Source organism: Carettochelys insculpta, chromosome 5, assembly GCF_033958435.1.
Source record: "Carettochelys insculpta isolate YL-2023 chromosome 5, ASM3395843v1, whole genome shotgun sequence".
NCBI classification, from domain to species: domain Eukaryota; kingdom Metazoa; phylum Chordata; order Testudines; family Carettochelyidae; genus Carettochelys; species Carettochelys insculpta.
In genome coordinates, this window is record NC_134141.1 from 40,466,666 (window position 1) to 40,481,623 (window position 14,958).

General features: G+C 41.7%; 1 protein-coding gene across 1 annotated transcript in view; it reads right to left on the reverse strand.

Annotated features, from left to right (window-relative positions):
- Positions 1–1,223: 1,223 nt before the first annotated feature.
- Positions 1,224–14,958, reverse strand: part of DTWD2 (DTW motif tRNA-uridine aminocarboxypropyltransferase 2) — a 172,446-nt gene continuing 158,711 nt past the window's right edge. The window contains exons 5-6 of the mRNA XM_074994121.1: positions 12,545–12,673; positions 1,224–5,097 (exon numbers count right to left, since the gene is read on the reverse strand). Of these exons, the coding sequence (XP_074850222.1) occupies positions 4,927–5,097; positions 12,545–12,673 (300 nt within the window). The 3' untranslated portion in view covers positions 1,224–4,926. The remainder of the gene's footprint in view (positions 5,098–12,544; positions 12,674–14,958) is intronic.

Consider the following 14,958-nt stretch of genomic DNA (forward strand, 5'->3'; position numbering starts at 1 on the left):
ATGCCACACAATTACCTTGAAGCACAGAAGAGCACAACGTTCACGGGCACAGGTGATAAAGACTGAGTTGCAGCTTATGTGGTAAGAGGGATTCACGCAATCCTGCATCTGGCCTGCAGATGCTATCTCTATGAACCAGGGCCTCCTCCTTCAGTTCCACAACCTGTAGTGATCAGAATTTTAGTGTCTGGTCACTATATCTGACCAGAAATTGTCAGGCTCCCTTTTCAGTCTGACTTTCTGGTCAAAAATCATGCACCTGGCAACTTTGAGCAGTAACAATTTGCCAATTGTTCAATGAAGAATGTGGCTGCCTATATGGGGACACTGGTTAGCTGACCCTTAGCATCTACAGACAGAAGCACATCCAAAGAAAGCAGTAATGGATCCTAAGCCACACTAGAGAGAGACAAAGCAAACCCTGGTCTGCTCTTGCCAAAATGCCTGAGGTTGAATAACTCAGTCATCAAGGGCCATAGCAGTACAGATCAGCATTTCCACCAGCATTAGGCCAGTATTGGAGGTAGCACCCCACAACTCTCTGATAGCATCTATACATGTAGCCTTGGTGACTAACCTTCCTCTAAGCCAAGAGGTTCCAGAGTCACAATCCCATCCTACTGAGTAGTACTGGGGTGTTGCTGGCATGAACACAACCATGGCCATACTGGCTCAAACCAAAGGTCCATCTAGTCCAATGCCTGGAGATCCAAAAGGAATGAACAGAACAGGGAATCATCTAAGGATCCATCCCAATGCCCATTCCCAGCTTCTGATAAACAGAGGCTACGGACACCACCCTTGCCCATCCCACAGAATCTTACCACAGTCTGATCGCAGGCTGCACAAGCAGAAGGCACACAAACTATTTTGCTCTATTTATGACATACAGGGATTTGGGATCCACGAAGCCCTCCATGGGTCACAATACCAAAACTACTCCTTCCTTTTCCTAGTAGGGTGGAAGAGTAGACACTCTTCCTTCTTACTCACAGGGAAAACTGCAAGGGGATGACTTAGAATTGTCTTACACTGTACTGTGGGTGCAGCCTATATCATGTACACTGTGTGGGACCAATGCCACAGGAATGACAATCTTCTTTTACTACATATAAACTGAAAGTATAATGTATACTATGAGAATGCCTGGATAAAAGCCACACATGCTGCTCAAAAATAAAAAATAAATAAAAAACCTACTGAACCAGGATGCCTTTACAAAATCCAGTCTTTTATTTATATTTTCTGAAGAAAAAAGAAACAGAAAACAATACAGCATTATCTTAATCTGTTTCAGCAATACAGAGAAAAATCCTCTAATCTAAAATAATTTTTGTCTTTTATCAAATCATTTGAACATTTTTAAAATAGAAAACTAATGAAATGATAACAGCTTTGTACTATTTTGACAACTGCTGGAATTTGTAGGCAAGTCTTACTGGTAACAAAGCACTTCATGTTCTTCCTGGGACAACTTTTATCTTGAAAATTGAAAGTTTCTACAACAAGTTCTTCTATAAATAGAACACAAAAGAGGGTTCAGAAATACCCCTTTTTTAAAAAAAAAAAAAAAAAGTAAATATATTGTTTATATCACTTTTGAATCCAACATCTTGTACTCGAAACATTGTCACTATACAATCTTTTCTGACATGTAACCTTTTTTCATAGAAGTTTGAGATCAGTGTTATTGGCACACATACTGCAATGTCAACAGTTCCCTGTAGTATGATATACTGGAATGGAGAGGGCAGACTGTATTTATGCAGAAATATTTAAAAGTGGAGAGCTGACAAGGGGAAAAGAACAAACATAAAAAAAATTACACTGTATTAAATATGTTCTTAGAAGTTCACTTCTATGCTGCACTGCTATTTCAAGCTCCCAAAGCTCTTTTGATAACTGACAAATGGTGGGTTAAGGACCATTAAAACAAAAGTAACAGCTTTCTCACAATAAAAAGAGTTAAGATTTGGGTACTATATTTTCTTGAGATAAATGTCATATATTAAAATTCCAAGTTTGATTCCCCATTGGCCTGAAGATAAGATTGCTAAATTCTGAAAATGTTTGTTAATGCACATAATTTTGTTTACAAAGCTACACAGTACCACCAAAATACAAACCTCTGAAAATAAACTTTCAACTGATCAACTTGCAAGACAAGTCATGCATCATAATGTAACATAAAATTAGGTAGTAACAATTAAGCACATAGAACCAATCAAAATTATTCTTTAACAAGAATAATAGATTAAGAGCCAGATTTTCAAGAGTGGCCTCCATCTTTACATGCATTGTGTCATATCTGCAAACAATTCTGCTTGTATCTTAGCGTCTATAATAAATTGGGGACAGAAGGTGTGATAGTTATTTTGCATATACATATCATAACATATTATTCCTGTCTATATTTCATTTAAAACCAAATTATTTGTGGGTGCTAAATTAGGCACCTCCCCCTCAAAAAAAAAGAAAAGAGATGCTGAACATCTGTCCCTAAATTTTGATGCAACTGCTCTTCATCAGGTCCAGAAAAGATGAATGAAAATGAGATGCTCAGGAAGAAGTATTACTTGATTGCTTTTTTAAGAAAGAACTGCAGAAACAGAACTGGATTTTAACACAGAGAAAGAAGATAAAACAGCTTTAATCTAATGAAGTGTTCTTTGTAAAATGGCAATGAATAAAAAGTATGTGATCAGCTTAGATCCAACTGAATATGACAACTCTGCCCATGCCAGATAAATGAAGTACTGCTTTAGCTAAAGTGAAAATTACAAAATCCTCAAAGAAAGCAAAATCTTAGGATTCCAGTATGTGAGGCATAAAAATAACTTCATATATTTTCATTTTGAAAATAATTGTTGCATAGTGATCAACTCGTATGGTACAGGCTGTACTACAGATTTGGCAGCAACAGACATCCCTTTGTTCAACATTAGGGCTTGATCCCACAAAGATGACTCTAAGTAATACTCACAGGAGTAGCCTGACATCTGTAAGATTATTCACATCAGTAAAATCACTTACATAAACATTGAAAAATCTGACCCTTATGCAGAACTGGGAAAAAAAAATCAAAAAACACTCATGCAAATGAAACAAAAACTTCAATTCACATACTTTTTCCTGAGAAGTACTTCATGTAGACCATTTCTCTGATCCACGTAGACTTCAGTTGTTTGTGAATTTAGAGTACTAAACACAGATTTTCCTCCATTTTACAGAATTTGAAATTACATTTCATGACAAGAAATATTTAACTCTTCTGTTTAGGAAAATAATCTTCACCATGTAAACTGAGGGATGCATGGTTATCCCACAGAATCTGAAAGGCAGAAAACTGAAATAGCAGCAGCAAGATAAGTGGGCTAACCCTTCATTCCAATCAATGCAGTATTAACCTACAAAGCTTAACTACCATATAAACAGGAATTCTTGCTTCATTACAGAATGTGTTTCTACAGTATGTGTGTTTGCTCTTAATTTCTCATTGTCACCACAACTAATTCAATTGTATCAGTGTTAACTGCAGACATGGTATTTATCTAAATTGCATCTACGCTAAAGAAAAGATCATGGTTAGCAAACATGTTAGTTAGCCCTGAACTAACTTTGGTCTCTTTTCCTAATATAGACAAATAATTGTTGGAACATTAGTGACCACTTACGAGTTCAGTGGTAGCAACGGCCATAAATTAAGGGGAAATACCCTAGGGTACTCAGACCTAAGAATAATTACTTTAACAGTACAGCTGCACTGCTGCTACCTACAGTGGAACTGCTACTCAGGACAGGGATCAGGCATTTTTATTACTACAATTTCATAAAGCGGGTTTTCACGTGATAAAGTCTGACTATTACTAGTTTTTTTACCATGATGTCATGAAAACCTGCTTCATGACACTGATAAAAATACTTCATCCTTGTTTTTAGTTGTACTTCCACTGCTGGCAGCAACAGTGCAGCTTCGCAATTGCTGAAAAAAGAGAATAATGTCACCAGTGTAGACAAGATTTGATGTATCTGCAAACATATTTATAAAGGGTGGCTAAACCACTCAATTCCGACAGGGTTTTAACAGAAACTTCTGCAAAAATACATGTAAATTCCAAAATCAAAGGAATTAAACAAGAATCAGTACATTGCATATATTTTTTGGGCTAAATTCTACCATTTTTACACAGATGAGGGGGTAGGAAGAGGGTGTTCTACAGTTCAGATAAAAGTTTAGCTTCATCTCCCTTTCCATATTTTCTTCTTTACTGAAATCTGAACAAAAATACGTTGGCCTGTCTCAGCCAAGAAAACCTCTTAAGAACTTCAGAAATGCTCAGAATAAGTATGGTTCCCACAATAACATGGATATAAGTCTGAAACAAGTAAAATAAGAAATAAGAGCCTCAGAAAATTAAAGAAGAAATACTCAGATCACATGTCCCTATGTTCAGGTTAATAAATAGATAAGGGGATTTCTAGTTATACCCTACTGTAATAGCTAATTTAAATTAAAATGCTGAGAAGTAATTCAATATTCTTCCAAATACTGGATCCTAAACCCTACCTACTTAAAAAGACTGCCTATTCTTCTGCACTGAGAAAAAGCTTCCTCAAAGTAAATCTACCTGGTGTTAATGGGGATCATACACTGACTCTAGAGAAAACAAAGCTCTAAATTATTCACTGCTATTTTCCTCCCTTCTATAGGGGGTTATCAGTTGAACAGACACCTGACATAGGAGAACAACATAACTACACATGCTGCCTATTACTGGAGTTGATATTACTTCCAGGAAGCCAGCTGAAGACAAAGGGTTTAAAAGGTCTATTACCATATGGGTGGCTATTTGGAACAATCCTGTATCAAATTGTATTTGTTAGCTACAGAATAATCAATTCCATGGTACTGTGTGTTCAGTCTTTCTAAATTTTAACATTATTCACTAAGAGTTCCATTCTCCTGAGTTTGCGTTTATTCTTTGGCATGGGCTTGTCATATAAACCATTTTTAAGAAGATGCTCCTTGCTATGATGGACCTGGGCACCATGCTGAAGCTGGAAAGAGCACAAAGCTTGAAGAGGGCGGAGTATTGTCTGTGAAAAACAAAAGAAAAGAAGAGAAAAGAAAAGGCCTTTAAATACATTTAGAAGACATAATTCCATTCAGGTTTTTTGTGTAGGGAACACCATTAAAGCATTTTTTTAAAATCACACAGTGGAATGAGAGATACTAACGAGACTGGATAGGTTTCTGTGGGTAAATCACCCTCCACATGCAGATCTCACTACATACAGAAGGTGGAAGACATATGTCTGGACATGGTGACCCAGGGTTGATGAGAGATTTTGCTGGGCACTGGGGAACATGGTGAGGGCTTGGATCTGGGCTCCCTGGAAGGGATGGACTCTCAGACAGAAGGGGCGGGGCTAGAAGCAATCAGGCCTCAGTGCTGTCCAGACTGTGTTGCGTCTCCCACCCAGTCATCCCTCAGGGTCACGCGGACTGCATTGTGTGGGGCTCTGGATGCTGCTACTTCTGCAGTAGCAGTGGCAGCCCAGAGCCCTTGGACCTTTTAAATAACCAGGGCCCTGGGGCAGCTGGCCCCATTACCTGCTCCCATAGACTGCGGCTCTGGTGTGAGCCTTATCCTTGGTTTCCATGATACATCTCGGTCAAGAGACAAGCCAAGGAATGTGTGGGCAGGCCATGAAGGATACACCTGTCCCACTTCTGTGGAGATTCTTCTGGATATTTAAAAGAGATACATCTGGCTCAGCTGCTAGGGATCATGGCTGGTAACCTACTGCAATGTGCCAATCTTACCAGCAGTTTTTGCTCCTAGGAACCTTCTGCAGCTGACATAGATGGGAGTCCCTAAGTGTCTCTAATTATGGCAGAGGAACCAGAATAGCTCTTCTGAATAGAGTGGGAACCCCCATGGAAAGAATGCAAAGATGGTCTTTAGAGTCACCTTTACCAAAACCTCCTGAACTATACAGTGCAGACGAGCTGCATCCCAGGATCTAACCCAGCACTGGTAGGTCTCCTGAAACACTCTTGGATCTCTCTCTGGAAATGCTGACTACCATTAATATTTACAGGGCCAGCAACAAAACACTGAGAACACTGAGGACATTTTAGTGTCTTCACAGAGTCTTCCATCATAGAGCAGTGGGATCACAACTTGCAATGCAAAGGCTAATGTCTGATTGTTATTCTTTGACTTAATAGAATAAACAAACTCAAAAGCTGTCATGACCCAAATTTCTCCGAGGACACTTGACAGTTTTAAGCTGATTAACAGAAAGAAGCAACATAGGGGGTCACATTTTCCAACTAAAGGACTATTCCAGGTCAGTGGGGCAGGCTTAGAAAAGCATTTTATCTTCCAGCTAGCTGTGAGGGCAGCTCAGGTCATCTCTGTATTTTTGCAAAAGCTACACTGATTTCCATGTAGGACTATTAATTGCTTGTCTGGATTTGGATCAGCACTGTCTTCTGAGAATTAAAGATCACCAGTGCTGTGCTTTGACAGTAGGAAAACATTTTAAACCTATTTAAAAATATTTATCCTTTTAAAAATAAAACAAAGATAATTGCTTAGTTTGACTCCAATAACCTTTATGTAGCTACTAAATATTACTAAATATAAGGAAATGAAAAGAGTCACATCTGGTCAGTTAGAAAACTTCTAGAGTTTACTTTACTCCAACAGTTTCAACAGGACATATTAGCATAAGGATGACTTAATTCAGGCCCCAATACTGCAATATGCATGTACTTAAACCTAGGCACATATTTAAATATCTTGTCTGGAACAGGGCCTATGAAACACAGGTGCCTCCATTTCCTTCAGTCTAAATGGAAATATGTGTTTTTTCCTACTTAATAAATTATAATAAAGCCTTTTTAAAAACAAATTCTATTTGCTATACTACATTTTTCTTCCTGAATTAGTAATTTCTAAAGGACAAAAACAGTCTCTTGATTCTGTCCTGATCTCAGATACAGAAGACTAGCCTTAACACACAGTTTTAAAGATGAATTACGTTGGATGATTTTTACAAGATATGTAGCAATGCATGTCTTGAGTATCTGAGACCAGGTTTGAATGGGTGTGTTTCACTGTGTGTACGCCCTTCAACAAGCTGCTAAATGTTATGCTATTGAAACTTGGTTTAAGGAACTTAAACCATGCAAGCTTTGAAGTTGTGCTCCTCCTTGTTATATAGAGAAATATGCAATGTGCACTCAAGTCAGTTCAGTAAAATACCCCAATTCGAACACATATGTCCCAACTTTGTTCTCAAATAAGGGATATAACTTTATTTTCAGAAATATATTTAATGCATAATATTTACAATATCAAAAAATCCTGCCAACTTTAACTGTTTTCAGCTATCATTAAGAAAGAACATAAGAACAGTCATACTGGATTACACCAAAGATGAACTTCAATATAACGTCTTCCAACAGTGGTCAATGACAAGTGCCCAGTAGGAAATTAACAGAACAGAGAACCATTAAGTGATCCATCCCACTGTCTATTTCAGCCTCTGGCAAATAGAAATAAGGGACCACATCCCTATCCACCCTGGTTAATAGCAATTGATGGACCTTTGCTCCCACGAGGAGGCAAAACACAAAGCTTTGAAGATTTAGCTTAAAAATTTGGTTCTACCTACCAATTGCCCTATCATTCACTGCAGATGAATCATTAACTACCTAAATAATCATCAACATTTTGGATCCATGGAAATTAGATTAAAATAATAGGCTGGAATCTCTGCAAATTTTGCAGTCATTTTTATTTGCTAGAATTTTCAAATCTTATTCTTTTGGGCTGAAAGCAAAATGCATAAAACAGAGTAAATATGTCTGGGTTAGTCTTTGGGGGTTTGCTATCATGTGCTGCTTAGTGGGGACATTCAAAATTGAGCTATCAGGTTGACAGTTGACCCCTTTTCTCCTCATTTTCACAAGAAGAAAGGAAGGTTGATGAGAGAGTTTCTCTCATCAGCCTCCCTCAGTGAGGACGGTTAGATAAGCCAATTGTAGATACACCGATAGTAGCTACTCAGTTGACATAGCTGGAATTGCATATCTGGGATCAACTTTATAGTTTAGTGTAGACCTGACCTAAATTCTACACACAAAAACAACAGAGCAATGGATAACAACGAAGGGTCCTGTGGCACCTTATAGACTAACAGAAAAGTTTTGAACATGAGCTTTCGTGAGCACAGACTCACTTCATCAGATGCTGGTCATGGAAATCTGCAAGGCCAGGTATAAATAAGCCAGAGCAAGGCTGGGGATAACAAGGTTAGCTCAGTCAGGGAAGGGTGAGGCTTACTACCAGCAGTTGATCTGGAGGTGTGAACACCAAGAGAGGGGAAGCTGCTTTTGTATTTAGCCAGCCATTCACAGTCTTTGTTTAAGCCTGAGCTGAGGGTGTCGAATTTGCAGATGAATTGTAGCTCAGCAATTTCTCTTTGGAGTCTGCTCCTGAAATTTTTTTGCTGTAGGATAGCTACTTTTAAGTCTGCTACTGTGTGGCCCGGGAGATTGAAGTACTCTCCTATGGGTTTTTGTATATTGCCGTTTCTGATATCTGATTTGTGTGCGTTTATTCTTTTACGTAGAGACTGTCCAGTTTGTCCGATGTATATAGCAGAGGGGCATTGCTGGCACATGATGGCATAAATTATATTGGTGGATGTGCAGCTGAATGAACCCACGATGGTGTGGCTGATCTGGTTAGGTCCTGTAATGGTGTTGCTGGTATAAATACGTGGGCAGAGCTGGCAATGAGGTTTGTTGCATGGATGGGTCCCTGAGTTAGAGTGACTGTGGTGAGGTGCATAGTTGCTGGTTAGGATTTGCTTCAGGTTGGCAGGTTGTCTGTGGGCAAGGACACAATGGATAGTTACCTTCCTGACAACTGATACTTTGACCCGGTACTGAGAATCTAGTAGATTTTGATAAATTACAGATTTAAAAAGAATTTAAAGAAAAGTGTTTACAAAGATTCAATACAATATTCTATCAGTGGTATTCAGCATACTATACTTTGGCTGGGTCTACACTTCCCCCGACTTCAAAGGGGGCACGTTAATCAGGGCGACAGAAGATTACTGATGAAATGCTGCGGTGAATATGCAGCACTTCATTAGGCTAATTCTCCCCGTGGCAGCTTCTAAGTGTCAAACTTCGAAGTGCTGGCATGCATGTAGCCGCAGGCACTTCGAAGTCCCTTTACTCCTCAAAATTTTGGGGAGTAAAGGCACTTTGAAAGGTCCGTGGCTACATGCATGCTGGCACTTTGAAGTCTGACACTTCAAAGTTGCCATGGGAGAGAATAAGACTAATGATGTGCTACATATTCACTGCAGCGCTTCATTACTAATCTTCCGTTGCCCTGATTAACATGCCCTCTTCGAAATTGGGGGCAAGTGTAGACAAGCCCGTGCTATTTGTATAGCTTAGGGGGTATACTTGAGTACTGTAATCAGGAATGCCAAATGAGTTGTCCCAAGATGAGTGGTCTTCTCCTCTTGTTTCAAAAAAGGAGAGAGAAACAGAAGTATGGGAAGGAGGATGACAAGGAATGTAAGGGGAATGAGGAGGAGAGGGAATGGGTGTTGATGAGAACAAGAGGACTGTCTGCATGAGTGAGTCAGGAGGAGTGTGTTGCAAGATAAATGAGAGGGCAAGCAAAGAAAAAGTAGAAGGGACTGAGAGGCATGAGTGAGGACAGCTGGGTTCAATTAAGGGAAAATACCATGGTTATGTGTGTGGTATGAAAACCAGGAGGTAACAGAACAGAAGAAAAGTGAGAGAAAGGCTGGGAGGGTAGGTTCATAAAGGCTGTGATTATGAAATTTACTCCAGGGCGGGGAGTGATGCAGAAAATGGCAGGAAAGCAAAAGGAAGTGACATAGGGAGACAATGGGTGCAGCTCTTCCCCTGAGATGTGCCACAGGAAGCACATGTGGTTATGTGCCACTGGCCCCCATTTATTTCTGCAAGTGCAGAACTGCCTGGCTTAATGAGGAGAGGGAGACAGGCGCAGCAAGGGAGCTGTGTCCCTCTCTGACAGCTAAGCAGAACTCTGGGAAATGGTAAGTGAGGGACAATGATTACACTCACAGCTGGCATGAGCTCCCAGAGTAACTGGATTTATAATGTTCAGTTATTGAGATACCTAGTAGTGTGTTCCCACAGTACTGGAAGACACAGCCCAAAGGGAACAGAAGCTACAGCCTGTTGCTGGCAGCCAGCTAAGATTCTTCTAAGTCACAGGGGGCTGCCTTGCCTTTCTTGTAGGTAGGAGCGCTGTAGCAGGGTTATGTGAGGAAGTGTGTTCCCCTTCCCTCACTTGGCTCTGGCCATGTCCCTGCCTGATCTAATGGTTAATTCCGCCCTGCTACTCAGTAGACCTGGCCTCCTCTGACCACTCAATCCACAAACATTCAGACCTGCCTCAAGCCCCACCCCACACCCAGATCTCTCCTCCTTGCTGAGACTCAACCACAGTAACCTGCAGAACAGGGATGTAAATTCCCATTTAAAATGTTAGCTTGTTAAAAAGTATGTTTACTAGTTAACCCTGGAGGGCTGGACCAGGCTGGGGCCATTGTGGGCAGGGGAGGCTGCTCCCGTCATGCTGGGACATGGGTTAACTGGGTTACTTTGGTAAGCATGCCACTGAGGCTAATGACTACTGGGTAACTAGTTAATCCTTTACATCCTTACGGCAGAGTCCCATTGCCCCTGCACCTGGAACCTCTCAACAAGCCCCAGATTTTCTCACCCATATTGTCCCGCACAGAAACCTCTCTTCCCCACACCTCATTTCCCTACCCTAAGCATCTCCACACTTGGTTCCTGCTGAACTGAGCTGGACCACCCACATCCAGTGTACCTGGCGCAGACAGTCAGGGCCCCGGGGTGTGTCTATATGCGGCCCAGCCCTTGCACTGCGTTAGGGTCCAGTGCAGTCTCACTGACGACTGAGTCCCTGTACCAGAGGAGGTCGGGGCTTCAGGGTGACCTCCCACCTCGATGCAGCCAGTGGTCTGTGCTTCCTAGAGCTAGGCTGGAGCCACATTTATTTACTGACAGATAACATTTGCAGAATTTGAAAATACCGTGCACATAATTTTGTGACGCAGAATTTTAAATGCTTTAGCAGGGAATTCCCTCAGGACTAAATAAGCTTGTGTTCAGTCAGTCCATCTGTTACTTTACAGACAGAGAGAGAGAGAGGGAGGGAGAGAGAAGGAACAATGATCAGAAAGATACCTAGTCTGCATTCAACCTTCAATATGGTAAGACAGATACCCTACATGTAGGTTGATGTTATAACACTAGATAGTACTTTGAAACGTTTCCTTATGTGACAGTGTGTATCTACTCCACACTGGGCCACCAGGCACAGACCATTCATTCAATGTGGGCACAGGAGACCAGGGCCTCTTCTCCTCTACTATACATTCTCCAGGTGAGGAACTCAAATAAAAGGAGTGAGCCCTGGTCAGCCATGGGGAAGAAGAGGAGAAGACATGGTTTGTTGCCGCAATGCCTCTAGCAATAGAACCTGGAATACCTGACAGACAACTTGCCACCCGGAGACATTGCTGAGGGAACAGTGCAGACACCTGTTGAGGAGGCTATCTGAACCCTATCCTAGCCCAAAGGGAAAGAAGGCTTTTAGACTCCTACTCTGCCTCGCCTGGCAAATTGCAAACCACTTCCTGCTTTGCTCTGCCAAGGGAGACTAGTGACCCAGATGGACTGTTTTGCAGCCCAGCCAGGAGACTATAGGGCTATGGACTTCTAGCCCTGCCCAAGGACTGCTTACTCCTTCACTTGCTCAGGAGAGCTAATTCCCCGGATTGCTAGATAGCCTTGCAGCCCAAATGGAACCGCATGGCTACAGACTACTTGCCTTGCCTGTTTGGGGGGTTGCTACCTGGTTGCTGTCTAGGGCTGTTTGCCCCAGCCCAGTAGCCACAAGGACCCCATCACAACCTCTTCCCACCTCTTCCTTCCACATTTTTTGCCCAGGTTTATCTTTAGCCAATTTTTTCTTTGTGAAGGGGCTGAGTGAATGCAGTTATGATGGTAGTTGGAAAATAGCGTAATTAGTATTCAGTGCAAAGAAGGTAAGTATCATGAACAAACTTTTAGTGCCTCAGATCATAGTGTTTAACAGGGATTTCGTACAAGATAAAAAGCAAATGAAGACTTGGGGAAGTCCACGTTAGGCAACTGCAGCAGCTGGTATGCAAACATCTGTTAGTAAAAACCTGGGTATGGTCTGCAAGGACGGAACAGAATAATATCAGCAGAAAGCTGCTTGCTTACTCCTGTTAGGTCTTGCAGGTGAACCAAAAGCAACTCACGGCCACATTAAGTTCTTTATGTAAAGAATGCGTCAGGTGCTCAAGATAAACATGGTGCGGTTATTTAACTAACTTTGCTCTCACACTACTGTTCCATTAACAAGACAGTTATTTAAAATTAATTACATACCTCCTGAATACTATCATTTTTTTCCATGATGGCAAGGGCAACAGCTGCGCATTCAAGTGTAGAAAGGCAGACGTTTGTTGGCTGTGTGCGTATCACATATTGACTTGAAAGGCTTGTTTTCAATTGCACCTGAAAAAAAATGAATATCAAACTTAAAGAAATCAATTAGATGCTACAACAAGTTATTTTTTCTTTTCTATGTTTTGAATGATCACCTGATCTCCTACTGCTCTACGTCTTGTTCCTGACAGCCCATTGTCATACACTATGTGTATTTCCACATATGAATGAATCGTCTGAAGAATAACCATAGACATAAACTGTCTACAGGTCAAATCCTAAATTCCTCACAAAACTAGCTCAGTGACTTCAGTGGCTTTACAAATAGAGGAGGACTTGGCTAATTTTTTCTTCATTTCTTTCACTTTTTCATCTGAAATTGCAGTGGCATTTCTTTGTATACTAACAAAATGTTGTTGAAGAAAATGTGACTGATATGAATCTTTTGGGGAGTACAATCAGTAAGTCATATAAATGTTGTCAATGTCAACACACACCCTTGAAGTTTGCCTTAGAACTTAATATATTTGCATATTTTGGAACATATTTAAATGTATACAAGATTTATCCAGCCATGAGAGTGTTATATTCAGTCACTGAGACTGAATTTACTAGCTTAAATACTATTTGTCAAGTTTTAGAAGAAAAATCCATTAGACACCAAATTAATTCATATAATTTATTGGGCTACATTGGTTAAACACTGATTTAATGACCTACAGCATATTTGAAACTGATTTATTGGTTTTGCCTAAAGTGACAACCACTTTACACTATCACACAAGTAAAACACTTTCTAAGAAAGATAAATGTCATTCAACCACTAGACCGTCTGTTTTATCAGCTCCAAAAGCTTTCATTGGTTTTATAAGCAGCTGTTGAAAATGATGGATTTCATTGTATTAGCCTCTGTATGAGAATTCAGAAATTCATTTACCCTTATTATGTACTTACATTTTCTATTATGAATTTACATGTTTTGTAGACTCAGTTGTAGAGTTTAACATAAAGAAAGAGAAGTTACTCACCGTAGTAACGATGGTTCTTCGAGATGTGTCCCCGTGGGTGCTCCACGATAGGTGTCGGGCTCGCCCCGGCGCCGCAGATCAGATCTTTTCAGCAGTTTCTGCCGGACCACGCATGCGCCAGCGCGCACCGCTCCCCTGTGCGCTCCTGGCAACGTACGCAATCCGGTCCCCGCCAGTTCCTTGACCAACCACCTCGGATGCTCCCGAAAAACACCAAATAGAGATCCGAAGCGGGGAGGATGGGCGGGTGGTGGAGCACCCACGGGGACACATCTCGAAGAACCATCGTTACTACGGTGAGTAACTTCTCTTTCTTCCTTGAGTGTCCCCGTGGGTGCTCCACGATAGGTGACTACCCAGCAGTAACCCAAGAAAGGAGGTGGGTAATTGGGTTATGTGCAGCTTGCCCCCGAAAGGACCACTGTCGAGAGGTGGGTATCCTCTTGGCATACCCGGTGTAGGGCATAATGCTTGGCGAAGGTGTCATAGGATGGCCAGGTTGCTGCTCTGCAGATGTCTTTTAGCGCGATGCCCTTGAAAAAGGCTGCTGATGCCGCCACCGCCCGGGTGGAATGAGCCCTGGGCGGGGCCAGTAAAGGAGTCTTTCGAAGTTCGCAGCACATCTTTATGCAGGACACAATGTGCTTCAAGATTCTCTGTGAAGAGAGACCCTCTCCTTTTGATCTGGGAGCGAGAGAGACTAAGTCTGTCTGTTTTCCGGAAGGACTTAGTTCTGTCTATGTAGAAGGCCAACACCCTCCTCATGTCCAGGAGGTGCAGGCGTGCCTCCTTGTTGGAGTTATGAGGCTTCGGGTAAAACGAGGGTAAAACTATAGGTTCGTTAAGATGGAACTGTGAAGAAATTTTCGGAACAAAGGCTGGGTGCAGCCATAAGGTTACCGCCTCCTTTGAGAATACCGGGCAGAGTGGTGTTGCCATAACTGCTGCGAGCTTACTCACCCTGCGAGCTGATGTGATTGCAAGAAGGAAGGTTGTCTTTATCGTAAGGAGACGGAGGAAAACCGTGGCTAAGGGTTCAAAGGGTGGTCCCATTAGCGCGCTGAGCACCGGGTCCAAGCTCCACGATGGTGGAAGCGGTTTCCGAGGGGGGTACAGGTTTACCAGCCCCTTCAGGAACCTGGTAATGATAGGATGGGCAAACACCGTGGGCCCTTCGTCTTCATGCCGAAAAGCCGATATAGCGGCGAGATGGACCTTCAACGAGGAGAGGGAGAGCCCGCCTCTCTTGAGGTCCAGGAAGTATTCTAGTATGACAGGTACAGGCACTTCAAGGGGAGCTAACTGCTTGGTGGAACACCATGCAGT